This window comes from Artemia franciscana, chromosome 4 (genome assembly GCF_032884065.1).
Source record: "Artemia franciscana chromosome 4, ASM3288406v1, whole genome shotgun sequence".
Lineage (NCBI taxonomy): Eukaryota > Metazoa > Arthropoda > Branchiopoda > Anostraca > Artemiidae > Artemia > Artemia franciscana.
Window position 1 is genome coordinate 62,527,340 of NC_088866.1, and position 14,922 is coordinate 62,542,261.

Consider the following 14,922-nt stretch of genomic DNA (forward strand, 5'->3'; position numbering starts at 1 on the left):
GAGTACAAAAAGAAAAACAAAACAAAGAAACATAATACTCTAATTCATCTAGCATAAACGCAACAATCAGACACAGATGTCGACTACTGCTGTAAAACATTGGCCCACAGATGGATCTTGACAAACGAATTATATCGATCAATTTGTGACAGAATCGTTTCTTCAGGGTCGGTAACACTGTACTGGCGAAAACTTCAAAAACTTTATTGTTTTTGCTTTTCAGCAGTTCAAGCATCTCGCGGAAACTGCCCTCAAGACGTGCTCAAGGTAAGGTAGAACATTGTTTCTGTCACGCCATCTAAAAAAAATTAATAAACATTCTAAGCCCAATATTCAATGTTCAACAGACGTGGTCTGGTTTTTTGGAAGAATATCTTTTCAATCAAATTCCTTGTAAGAAGAAATACGGAATAAGATTTTTTTTTTTTACAGATTTGGCCTAAAGGGAAAGAACAGGCCTATCTTGATGTGTCTTAATAGTTTTTGTTGATGAACTGTAGGCTGAACTAAACTGCTTATGTATTTCAGCTATAAAACTTAGGATGGAATGGTGCCTTCAACTAAATATATTTTGTTATAGATTTATCCTTGTCATAATTTCGAGAATAGCCTAGGCCTTTGGGCTGGATAGTGTTAGTCTTTAAGGGTAGGCCATTTTTAACCTACAGTATAGGCTATGTAGGCCTGTGTATTGTTACATAATGACATGATATTTAAAGCTGGTAGCAGAACAGTTTTCCAGTTGCAGAGATGAAGTTATTTTTGCAATAATTCTAAATATGAGTCAATATATTTGTCAAAGAAAATGTTTTTAAAATGGAAGGAGATATAAAAAATCAATTTTTTTTAAGTTTGCTTTCTTAGGTGCTAAGTTTAGAAAGTTGATTAAAAATGAACAAAAAAATAATGTTAAACTCAGGGGCCTTGCACCAGTATTTTTATTGAGGGGGCAAGAATTTGGTAAAATTCTAGTCCATTGACTTGGAAAGTTGTTGGGCTAGAGAATTGAAACTTTCAGGGATGTGTCTACAGGCTAAAGTATATCCTGGGAAGTTATTTTGAGATTCCTAGCTATACCCCTTCCCCCCTCCTCTATATAATTCAGTTTTTTGTGCATTACAGCTTATATTTTGGTCAAATTTGATCCTATATTGCTATTAAAAGTGTAAATCCTTGCTTACCTTAGAAAAATTCAACTTTTCACTGTTTTTTAAGCTACTATATTCCATAATTAGTTCACCGGCATTGAAAAATAATATTACCTTTTATGGTAGGCTATAGTTCAAGATGGAATTTAGGCATTTAAATGCACCCCCTGTTTGAAACCTCTTATCTTTAAATGGTTTTTCACAGGGGTAATACAGATAAGACTTTGAACTTTTAAGGGGCTTCTCACTCAAAATTATGATTTGTTGCTGCAATTGGGTAAGGTTTATTTATATATGTGTCAATTACATTTACTTTGTAAATCATAACAGCATAGAGAAAGTCAATTTCTTCAAGAAGGCCCAATAATGATTCTTAGAAACCTGAAGAGAGACAAAACAGAAATATTTTGGGAAAAATAAGCACAAGTCCTAAATACATGATTGACATAACTGTAATAGATATGCTCTCTTTGGGGGGGGGGGGGGGTTAATTTGAAAAAAATTAGAAAGATGTATTTGTAACTTACAAATGGGTGATCAGATCTTAATGAAGTTTGATATTTAGAAGGATTGTGTGCTTCAGAGCTCTTATTTTAAATCCCAACCAGATCCAGTGACATTAAGGGGAGTTGGATAGGGAAACTGGAAATCTTGGAAAATGTGAAAATTGAGAAATCTTTATCTTGCAAATGGGTGGTCAGATCTTAATGAAACTTGATATATAGAAAGATCTTATGTCTGAGATGCTTAATATAAATGCTTATACAGAAATTACTCTGTATATGAAAGGGGTTTTTCCTCCTTATCGCCCTGCTTTTTATGCTAAAGTTTGACACTTGCTGTTAACTTTGCTTTTTAAAACAGTAAAAAACTTTAGCATAAAGAGTGGGGTGTTGAGGAGGAAAAGGCCCTTTCATATATGGAGTAATTTCTGTTCATTTTAAGTTTTAATGTTGCTCCTTACTTTCAGTTAAAAACACTTGTTTTTTTTTTAATTTGTACCATAGTTTTATAAATATATATTTAAAATTATCAAAATAAGCCCTTAATAAACATTAATTACAACACAACTATCCAGAAAAGAAGTTTTACAAAGGAAATTAAAGAACTATATTAAACTTAAGACAAGCTTCAACACATTCTTATAATACTTAAAGCTCAATGTTTTGTCAGAAACCAGGAAAGAAAAATATATAATTAATGAAAAAATCAAATAGTTGAGAAAATGAGAATTTTGTCAGCCAGTAGCAAAATATGAAGACAAAAATCAAGCAAATATTTTGACAAGGACCTCTGAATAATGGAAGTGTTTTCATACAAAATGAAGTCATGAGGGTTATTGTGCACGTGTTGGGCCAAGGCAGAATCAAAATTCTTGGGCCTTTGGTTCAAACTATGACTTTGTTGATTGAATATTTGTGTTTCAACAATCCCTTCTCCCAATTGTTGACGTTTTACCAATATAGAAGATTTAGAAATGTTACACACCCCTTAAAATTTGAAAACTGGTATTTTTCACATTTCTAAATCTCTTTCATAGGGTGGTATCCAGGAAATTTCCAAGGGGGAAGGGGTGTTAAAGATTTTTTGGAGAATCTTTATAAAACAAAAACTATGAAACGCATGAAAGACTTGTTTATATTCGTTTTGTTACGTTTTTACGAGTTGGAGAAAGGTTTTGGACAGGGGGTACATATCCTTTAGCTCTCCTGAATATGGCTTCTTTTTTCCTAGCCTATTTGAATTTAATGGGAAAAGATTGTATTAGTTTTCTCACAACCTCCCACATATTTACATTCTCATTAAAACAAACAGTCTTCTCAATATTTGAACTCCACATTAATTACTCTTTTAAATACCAGATGACACATGGAAAGGTAATTACAAGTGACATAACAATTCCCCCAGAAGCTGGAACAGCTTTCCGGGATCTGAAAGGAGCTTTTGATGAAGTTATAAGGTATTTTAGCATTCTTATTTTTATTATATTTGTGAGAAATTTTTGAAAAATTTAATGTTACTTCTTTGTTTTCACTTGAATAATCCGTTTTTATGGCACTTGATATTAACCAAGTGACATATAGCAATTGCAAATTCTGTTGTTCTGTTGATTTTGCTCAATAATGATTCTTAAAAACCTGAAGAGAGGCAAAACAGAAATTTAACACCAGTGGTGTCAATTACAGGAGGGACAAGGGAACCGCCCCATACTCCCCCTCTAGATTTTTTTTATATTTTCATTGAAAATGCCTTTATTTGTGTTTTCTTTGAAAAAGAACAACAAATTCCCCCCCCGCTATATTTTCAAAACGCATTTTACACCTCCTAAATTATGTTATTTGACACTGTCTTAGATGGGATCTCTCAACTCAACAAACACAAAGAAGACTTATGAACAACTTACGGATTTTTAAGCAGTCTTTAATGATATTTCCGTCATTATAAATTTTCCACAAATATATTAAAAATAAGAATAAATGCCTACATTCCATTTTGAACTACACCATCAAAGGTAATAATTGTTTTTCAATGCCGGTGAACTAATTATGGAATACAGTAGCTTAAAAAACATTGAAAAGTTGAATTTTTCTAAGGTAAGCAAGGATTTACACTTTTAATAGTAATATTGGATCAAATTTGACCAAAATATAAGCTGTGGTGCACAAAAAACTGCGTTATATAGAAGAGGGGGGAAGGGGTATAGTTAGGAATCTCAAAATAACTTCCTAGGATATACTTTAGCCTGTAGACACATCCCTGAAAGTTTCAATTCTCTAGCCCAACAACTTTCCAAGATAGCAAGAAGTCAATGGACTAGAATTTTACCAAACTTATCCCCCTCCACTTCCCCAACTTCCTAGAACAGGATAGTCTGTCCTATAGTAGAACCAAGCACTATTCTAACAGCCCTGTGCATTGTGTTATTCTGTTGCATTCAGTTTTGAATAGATTTTGACTCTGTAAGATTAAATGTGTTGTGCTAAACTTTTACTATCCATGATTCAGTGAAATATTATTTCTTACTTTTTATTAAATTGATTTGGTAGTGGGTTTGTTGCTTTTATTATTAAATACCATTGAAATAAGCAGACCACATAAAGCAAAAGCATAAATACAGGATAATTTCAAGTCTAATATTATATTATAACATGATTCTTATGATATTTCAAAATTAGGCAAATGTTCATATAAAAGAACTTACAATACACATAGACTGTTACAAAAAATGTAGTTGTCTGTGTTTTCTCTTTCAATTGCCAGTAGTACAAGTGAAGATAATCTTTCTTGTCTTGCAATGTTGCAGTGGTATGTCTTCATCCATTAAAGGCAAAAAAGGTTTTTCATATGATGAAGAATTTATAGGAATAGTGAGGTACTGTTTAAATAGATCAAATATCAGAGGAAACATGTATTTCAAGCATTTTTCAGCAAAAACAGATGATCTTTCTTGATGCTAGTAAACCCTGTGCTCCCTTCATGGAAATTTTCTTCCCCATGAAAAATTCCTCGATGGAAACCTCCCCCAGAATATCCCCCTCTTCTCAACCCCTCTCCCAACCTAAAAATCCTCCTGAAAACGCCTGTACACTTCCCAATAACCATTACTATGTGTAAGCACTGGTCAAAGTTTGTAACTTGTAGCCCCTCCCATGGGGACTCTGGGGGAGTAAGTCGTCTCCAAAGACATAGTTATAAGGTTTTTCGATTACGCTGAATAAAATGGTTATCTCAGAATTTTGATCCGTTGACGTCGGGAAAATAATTAGCGTGAGAGGGGGCCTAGATGCCCTCTAATTTTTTTGTCACTGAGAAAGGGCACTAGAATTTTTCATTTTCGTTAGAATGAGCCCTCTCGCAACATTCTAGGACAATTGGGTTGATACGATCACCCCTGGGGAAAAAAAAACAAATAAACACGCATCCGTGTTCTGCCTTCTGGCAAAAAATACAAAATTCTACATTTTTGTAGATAGGAGCTTGAAACTTCTACAGTAGAGTTCTCTGATACGCTGAATCTGATGGTGTAATTTTCGTTAAGATTCTATGACTTTTAGGGGGTGTTTCCCCCTATTTTCTACAATAAGGCAAATTTTCTCAGGCTCGTAACTTTTGATGGGTAAGACTAAACTTGATGAAACTTATATATTTGAAATCAGCATTAAAATGCGATTCTTTTGATGTAGCTACTGATATCAAAATTCCATTTTTTAGAGTGTTGGTTTCTATTGAGCCGGGTCACTCCTTACTACAGTTTGTTACCACAAACTGTTTGATTTGCTGTTACTTTATCATAGTTTAGGACACTCACAAAATGTTCTGCCTATGTCTTTTTAACTCTTTCCTTATCACTATTTGAGGCTCCATTCCTACCTTTAAGTGGGAGAAACCCAGATTGAGTACTCACTTTGAGTTTTTTAGCATGTCAATAAAATATTTTTCTATTATGACTACATTTTTCAGATCTTTGGCAATTTTATCCCTTCACTTTACACCTCCTCAGTTCATATTTTAATGCTTTCTCTACTTTCCTTACATTTCTACTATTCTCATGTGAATGTTACCAAATAATTCTTGCTCTAACCCTTTCCCTTTTTTTTACAAAGCTTAAGGCATTTTCAATAGCATTCCTAGCTTTATTTATTAAATAATAAATTATTATTTATCCTCCCTAAGACAACATCTTTATCCTCTTTATCTTTATCCTCCCTAAGACAACATCTGCAACTTTGTAAACTGTTTCCCTAGAAGTATTCCGTTGCTTTTATTTCCTTAGTTATGCCTTTTATTAGAAAAAAAAATCCAATCGACAAATATCGTATAAACGAGCTCTTATAAAAGAGCTGATAGGCAAAACCTGGACATTTTTTGAATAACTACTGCTGCTACTACTACTTCCAACACAGCACCAAGCTTCCTGAAGCCACCACAGCTCTGCACACTTCCCATCCCAACCTATTCAAAGCCTCCCTCTTTAAACCCTCCCAGCAAGCTCTCATACCAGTTCTTTGTTCTTGTACAAAAAATACCTTGTTGGGTTGTGTTAAGGATGACTGCTGCTTTTTTTTTTAGATAGAATTGGCCTGCCTGAATATGAGGTTTTAATTTCCTCAATAAAACTTCTCAATTCCTCCAAAATTAGAATTTGTTCACTTATGCTTACATATTATTTACTAAGGTCCGTTGATAAATGATAACGCATGGGACGTGGGCAAATTGAGTTTAAATAAATTATTTATTTATTTGATTATTTTATTTCAACAAAAATGGAGTAAGCCACTGGTGTGTCTTGTTAAAAATTAACAGAAGACAAAGAAATAAGCAACAATACATAAAAGAAAGTATACAAGAATTGAACTCCTGGGTATTGACTGGCACCAAAATTGACTCATAAACTCCTTAGGTTGAATACATTTAAAAAAAATAAGCAAATACACCAGAATACAAAAAGAGACAAATTCCTTAAACTCTTTTTAGGAGTACTGAGTAAAACAAATTATACAAATGCCATAAATATTATTGGTCTATATACTACCCTTCATAAAAAGGAATTCCAACCAAAGCTGTAACATTTTTTCTTCAAATAACATGATCAGGTGACATGTTTCTTGATCTAATGGACCGATTTACAACAAGAACCCCGTCCAACCTTTCTTAAAACTCTTTTCTGATACAATTTTAATGAATTTTGTTGTGTGGGTGAATAATAGCCAAACTGATTGTAATCACTGAAAGACAAATCATCAACACCTTTAATAATTCAAAATGCATTAAATAAGTCCAATCCATCCCTCCTGAATTGTAAAGATGGTAGGCTCAAGCTACTTGGTCTATGCTCATAAGGCAAGCACTTCAATTAAGGACTAAGTTTTGATGCCCGTTTTTGTACTTTTTCCGCTGTGAATTAGATTTTCTTGTTGGATACTACATAGATGTGCAGTATTCATTTATTGGTTGTGTCCTTGTCTTATACAGCATAGTAAAGTTTTGCAGGTTAAACCATCTAAACCTTAAATCTATACAAAGCAAGCTGTAATTGGTTTTACATGATACATCTAATCTTTTTTTTCAAACCTCAATTGATTATCAAAAACAATACCAAGGTCCCTAATTGAATCAATAGAAAATATTACAACTTCACCAATAGAATACTGGTATACTACTGCATTCACTAGACAATTCACTACATGACTTTTTCCCTGATTAATAGTCATTGAATTTAAGTTACACCAATTAACCATTGCATTTAAATCATTGTCTAGAAGAGTCACGTCATCTGCAGAAGATATACCCTTGTAAATCTCTACATCATCTCCAAACATTTTGATTTTGCTATTTTGAATTACCAGTGGCAAATCATTTATAAATATACACAACAGAACTGGTCCTAAGCAACTACTCTGAGGGACTCCACTCAAAACACTACACTGGTTAGGTAAGGCTCTGCCAACCCTAATATAGTGTGACCTATGTGTTCGGTAATCTGTAATCAAAGCCAGAGTTCACAATCCAATCCAATACTTTTGGCATTTTTTCAACAGTAGAGTTATTGATACTTTGTCAAATGCCTTACAAAAATCAACACAAACAAAATCAAACTTTTAACCTAAGTCAGCTATTATTTGAAAATAACTAAGTACTTCCATTAGCTGAGTATTACAAGACAGGTGCTTCCTACAACCATATTATGCTATATGCCACAGGTTATTTTTATAAAAATAATTTTGGACCCAATCAACAATTACTTTTCCCATGAATCTAGAAAAAATTGAAGTGTTTGAAATAGGTGGATAGTTAGTGAAATCTGATCTTAGTCCTTCCTTATGAAGTGGTTTTTATCACTGCCCTTTTCTGTGCAATAGGGCATTTACCAGAATCTAAACAAATATTAATAAAAGCAGCAAAAGGACTGGCCAAGCAGGAAGTTAATTCATGCATGGCAGCATTTGAAACATTATCTGTATCAGGGGTTTTATTGACAGAAAGATTATGTATGCAGAGATTACTTGACCATCTAGCACTTTGTGAGAAAAGAGTATACTAGCAGTGGGCTTTAATGTAATGTTTGTGCAGCAAGGTCAGTAATCTACCACAACCATCCCCAATAAGTTATAACTCTGTAGAGGAAAACCGACATATGGATATTTTCTATGTTTGAGAATCCTAGTATCCTCACAAGGGGTTTAAATGTACTGTTTTAATTTTGACCTTTTAACAGACAAAATTCCCAATATTTCTTTATTAATGATGATATCCAGCAGACTTTCATTGCTTCATTTGAGCTTTTTTCTTCTTCTTTGTTTACAGTTTACACGCTTAGAACAGTAGCTGTTCAAAGTTTTTAATATCACCAATATATGTTTTTAAGACAGTTGTTAGTTCCTAAATTTGGGTTACTTCTGCTGGTTGGGGGAGAGGTTGTTTATTTTATTTTTAAAGAGGCAATGTAATAAAAAAAAAGTGCTTTGAATGACATTTTATAACAACTTACTAAGATAGACAAAATACAAGATATAGATAGACAGAGAAAAAAAAATAATGCTCGTAAGTGCTTGCAAGCGGCTCTTGGGCAGTGCTCAGCCCTTCAACCAATGTAGTATTGTTTGGCCTTCCTCTAAATATTTTATAAAAAAAATTGCATATGCAGTTCCAAACAAAAACTTACTTTAAGAAAGTTAACAAAGTTGATCGACAACAGAAGAAGTCTGAGATATGTGAAATTTCCCAACTGGAGAGTTTTTGCATAAATAATTTTTATTCTTTGGCCAAATTTTTAGGTATTTCCAAAAACATTTGCAAATTTTGAAGATTTGTCCACTATTTTCTTCTTCTTCCACTTTCTTGTAAATTCAAAATAGTTTGCACTCTAATTGAATTACACTGTAATCGCAATGACTCCATGCAATATAAGACTTTGTGTACAGAAAATATTCAGGGACAAACTGACTAAAAACCTTGAAAAAAAAATAACATTCCAATGTTTCTCTCAATTTTCCTAGACTTTCTCATTTTCCGTTTTCCCAGAATTCCCCATTTTCTGTATTCCTAGAAATTCTTTATTAGTTTAGGCATGAAGACCACAGATAGATACATATCTCCTTGTAAAGAGCAATGATTTCCAGTGTTTCTTTTTTCTTTCTTTCTTTTTTCTTCCTGGCCACTTTGTATCAAAGAAATGGTTGCAGAAACTTGAGAGATGGTCAATATGATCAGTGATTGAAAGTTCTAATGCCCTTTTTGAAAGCAAGGTGATTGTGGGGGGGGGGTAGTAATCCCTCCCATGTGTTGTTTTTGGTCCTTAGCCTCTCTGTAACCTGACATGATGTTCGATCGAAACTTGGAGATATCTATTTCATTCAGAATGCTTGAATGACTTAAAAAATGTGTCTCCAAGCAGGACATTTGTACCATCTTAGAGCACACTACCAATCCATTAACTATTAAAAGAATGGATAAAAATGAGCATACTTTTCAACAATTCCTGCATTGCCTCACTGAAAAATTTTACCTACTTTTCCATATTTTCATTTTGCTTTAATTGTCATGGAGGGCATGGCCCATACAGTCCTATAGGCTAAGTCTCCAAATTATACCATTGGCCAATTTTTCACAGACATCTTTAAGTAGAAAAGATTGACTTATTGCAAAAAATTTAGATCTTTGTTGTTGGTGTACACGTTGAGTCCATGTCCCTAGTATGCATATTTGCATCTTGTTTGAGTCAAAATCATGTAAGATTTTTAACCTGTGTTATTGGAGGTACAATTTGGCTCTGCAGCCCCTCTAATAACACTGCAAACCAACTTTGTATCTGAAAGCTATGGAGGTTCTTTTTTCCAATCAGCTTTAAACTTATGACATAATTACCTGCTTATTTCCAGACATGCATAAATTATGAGTTGATGCCTCCGTTTGTATATAGCATGGTCCTGTCAATTTTTTTTTTTTTTTTTACTCCAAATAGGTGCTGTCTTGTCATATCTGATGAAAGTGGAACTACTGTTCTATTTTTTTTAGGAGGGGGGGGGGGTATACAGGAATTTGTTGATAGCGTTTCAGAATGTATAAAAGTTAATTTTCACAAAATCGTTTGGATTATTATTTAAACCTTCTCTGTATGCATACTCTTAGTTGTTTTCTAATTTTTTTTATATATATGCCTATATTTAGCTATTTGCCAAACATACGCATCCATTATGCAAAGTCACAAAGTTTTATTGCTTTTTATCAGTGTTCAAGAGTAGTTTATAATTTTTCTACAGTGTTTGCTTTCTCTTTTTTTCGGTTATAGAGAGCATAAAATGGTTGTGATTATTGGTGGAGGCATCAGTGGTCTAAGTGCAGCATTTCGTATCTCCCAGCTAAAGCCTGGGTTAAAAATTACAATTTTAGAGTCATCACCAAGAGTTGGTGGTTGGATTGCATCTACTAGGTATGAGGATGGTACAATTTTTGAGCATGGTCCTAGGACTTTACGACCTGTTGGAGAATCTGGGGCAGCAACTTTAGGACTTGTTGAAGCTTTAGGTAAGAATTACTCAGCAAGTGTAAACCAGTTTATGCTCAATGCCCTAGAACACTCCCAACTACCATTGCCTTGATTCTTTTTCATAGTTTCGATTCAAAATATCTTTAATCTTCTTCATTTTTAATACGAAATAACTATCATAAAAAAGAGAGCTAAGGAAATCTTTACTTGAACTCGAACCTAACTTGAAAATGAAACACCCAAAGTGCAGAGCTGGTTTTTTAAATCAAACTACTAAAATACTACTTCTCTATGGCGAAAAAAAGGATCTTTAAGCTCACCAGAGGGCAAAACTCTTAGTTCTTGAGTATTTAAAATAATTAAAAGATTTTCTCCTCTAATTTGAAATGTAAAGAGTTTAATAGGACCGTTACCAAAATCATCATCAGGATCATAAAGAAAGTGATTGGCACAACCGATTTTATACAGCCGTTGGTTTGGTCAAAACAGAAACAGTTAAAAAAAAACGACAATCCGTTTCTGTTTTTTGGTTGATTTTTTTTTTTTTTTATGAAAAACAGAAACATGCTTTTATGAAAAAAAGACCAATCTAATGGATATTTTCATTCTTTCAGTTTTTTTTAGGCTTATGAGAATAAAATACTGATAATAAGAAAGGACAAAATATACAAAAACACCAAACATTTATCATAAATTAAAATGTATTACTTAAAAGAATTCGACTTCGAGTGGCTTTGCAGTCATTCGTAAGCACTGCTTTCAAGTAAAGTGCACATCAATGCTAAGTGCGCTCTCACCGGGTGCTGAAGTTGCAGGCATTGAGGGATGCATACATGCTATTTCAGTTAACTCCAGGTAAGCATAATAGTACTTATTCTAAAATTCTAGTGGATAAGAATTATATTAATTGTAATCTTCGTCTCTTGCTCAAAAAGACAGGGAGTCTCCCTACAGAGGCAGGCCCAGATTGAATAGGCGCAGGGCCTGATTGGATTTTTTTTATGGCCCTTCACTGTATAATAAATTTTAAAATAGAATTCTGATTCAGTATATATATATATATATATATATATATATATATATATATATATATATATATATATATATATATATATATATATATATATATATATATATGTATTTATATATATAATATATATATATATATATATATATATATATATATATATATATATATATATATATATATATATATATATATACTAGCTGTTGGGGTGGCGCTTCGCGCCACCCCAACACCTAGTTGGTGGGGGCGCTTCGCGCCCCCCCCAAGCCCCCCCGCGCGCGTAAGTCGTTACGCGCCATAATAGTTACGCGCCATTGTAGTTGTGTCCCTATGTCCCACCTGTGAATATAGATATATATATATATATATATGGTTTTAACTACGTAAAACTTGCGAATATACAACATTCTTTGCTGTCCCATTGTCTTTGCATATAAATAGATTGTCAGGTTATCCCCCTGTTTCCCCCGGTGTCCCCGTTGTAGTTGTGTCCCTGTGTCCCGGTCGTCATTTATATTCCCTGTGTCCCGGGTCCCGGTCATCATTTGTATCCCGGTGTCCCGGTCTGTATATACATTCGTTTTTTAGTTTTGTTTTTCTCCTTTATTTTTTTCCTTTTTTTTTCTTTTTTAGCTTATTTAGATTTTTAGATTTTTTAGTTTTTTTTATTAGTTTTTAGTTTTTATTTCTTTTTAGTTTTTTTGTCCCGGTCGTCATTTATATCCCCCTGTTTCCCCCGGTGTCCCCGTTGTAGTTGTGTCCCTGTGTCCCGGTCGTTATTTATATTCCCTGTGTCCCGGTCGTCATTTGTATCCCGGTGTACCGGTCTGTATATACATTCGTTTTTTAGTTTTGTTTTTCTCCTTTATTTTTTTCCTTTTTTTTTCTTTTTTAGTTTATTTAGATTTTTAGATTTTTTAGTTTTTTTATTAGTTTTTAGTTTTTTTTTCTTTTTAATTTTTTTGTAGTTTTTACCTTCTTTTTAGTTTTGTTAATTTTTTTTTTTACTTGTGTCCTGGTCGTCATTTATACTCCCTGTGTCCCGGTGCTTTGTTGATTGCTAATCGAACATTCCTTTTGTCCTGGTCGCTTTCTCTTTGAGTGTCGTCATTTATTTTTTTCTTTTTTAGTTCTTTTAGTTTTTACCTTTTTTAGTTTTTTTTTAGTTTTTAGTTTTTTTAGTTTTTTACCTTTTTTTAGTTTTTTTAGTTTTTTAGCTTTTTTATTTTTTTTATTAGTTTTTAGTTTTTTTGTAGTTTTTGCCTTTTTTTTTAGTTTTTTGTCCTGGTCGCTTTCTCTTTGAGTGTCGTCATTTATTAGTTTTTTCCTTTTTTTTTTTAGTTTTTTATTGGTTTTTACCTTTATTTTAGCTTATTTTTCAGTTTTTTCCTTTTTTTTAGTTTTTTTTTATTTTTTATTTTTTTTAGTTTTTTACCTTTTTTTAGTTTTTTTAGTTTTTTTAGTTTTTTAGCTTTTTTACTTTTTTTATTAGTTTTTAGTTTTTTTTTGTAGTTTTTGCCTTTTTTTAGTTTTTTCAGTTTTTTTTTTAGTTTTTTATTGGTTTTTACCTTTATAGTTTTTTTAGTTTTTTAGCTTTTTTATTTTTTTTATTAGTTTTTAGTTTTTTTTGTAGTTTTTGCCTTTTTTTAGTTTTTTCAGTTTTGACGTCACCTAATCCAGTTTTTTCAGGTGACGTCACCTGACACATCCATCCACACATCCATCCATCCATCCATCCACAGACAACTTATTTTTATATATATAGATATATATATATATGTTTATATATATATATTTATATCTTCTATATATATAAAAATAAGTTGTCTGTCTGTGGATGTGTGGATGGATGTGTGGATGGATGTGTCAGGTGACGTCACCTGAAAAAACTGGATTAGGTGACGTCAAAACTGAAAAAACTAAAAAAAGGCAAAAACTACAAAAAAAACTAAAAACTAATAAAAAAAATAAAAAAGCTAAAAAACTAAAAAAACTATAAAGGTAAAAACCAATAAAAAACTAAAAAAAAAACTGAAAAAACTAAAAAAAGGCAAAAACTACAAAAAAAAACTAAAAACTAATAAAAAAAGTAAAAAAGCTAAAAAACTAAAAAAACTAAAAAAACTAAAAAAAGGTAAAAAACTAAAAAAAATAAAAAATAAAAAAAAACTAAAAAAAAGGAAAAAACTGAAAAATAAGCTAAAATAAAGGTAAAAACCAATAAAAAACTAAAAAAAAAAAGGAAAAAACTAATAAATGACGACACTCAAAGAGAAAGCGACCAGGACAAAAAACTAAAAAAAAAGGCAAAAACTACAAAAAAACTAAAAACTAATAAAAAAAATAAAAAAGCTAAAAAACTAAAAAAACTAAAAAAAGGTAAAAAACTAAAAAAACTAAAAACTAAAAAAAAACTAAAAAAGGTAAAAACTAAAAGAACTAAAAAAGAAAAAAATAAATGACGACACTCAAAGAGAAAGCGACCAGGACAAAAGGAATGTTCGATTAGCAATCAACAAAGCACCGGGACACAGGGAGTATAAATGACGACCAGGACACAAGTAAAAAAAAAAATTAACAAAACTAAAAAGAAGGTAAAAACTACAAAAAAACTAAAAAGAAAAAAAAACTAAAAACTAATAAAAAAACTAAAAAATCTAAAAATCTAAATAAACTAAAAAAGAAAAAAAAAGGAAAAAAATAAAGGAGAAAAACAAAACTAAAAAACGAATGTATATACAGACCGGTACACCGGGATACAAATGACGACCGGGACACAGGGAATATAAATAACGACCGGGACACAGGGACACAACTACAACGGGGACACCGGGGGAAACAGGGGGATATAAATGACGACCGGGACAAAAAAACTAAAAAGAAATAAAAACTAAAAACTAATAAAAAAAACTAAAAAATCTAAAAATCTAAATAAGCTAAAAAAGAAAAAAAAAGGAAAAAAATAAAGGAGAAAAACAAAACTAAAAAACGAATGTATATACAGACCGGGACACCGGGATACAAATGATGACCGGGACCCGGGACACAGGGAATATAAATGACGACCGGGACACAGGGACACAACTACAACGGGGACACCGGGGGAAACAGGGGGATAACCTGACAATCTATTTATATGCAAAGACAATGGGACAGCAAAGAATGTTGTATATTCGCAAGTTTTACGTAGTTAAAACCATATATATATATATATATCTATATTCACAGGTGGGACATAGGGACACAACTACAATGGCGCG

The 14,922-nt window shown here is 32.3% G+C and overlaps 1 protein-coding gene across 1 annotated transcript in view; it reads left to right on the top strand.

Annotated features, from left to right (window-relative positions):
- Positions 1-337: 337 nt before the first annotated feature.
- Positions 338-14,922, top strand: part of LOC136025813 (protein MON2 homolog) — a 169,113-nt gene continuing 154,528 nt past the window's right edge. The window contains exons 1-3 of the mRNA XM_065701804.1: positions 338-393; positions 3,011-3,108; positions 10,438-10,673. Of these exons, the coding sequence (XP_065557876.1) occupies positions 3,011-3,108; positions 10,438-10,673 (334 nt within the window). The 5' untranslated portion in view covers positions 338-393. The remainder of the gene's footprint in view (positions 394-3,010; positions 3,109-10,437; positions 10,674-14,922) is intronic.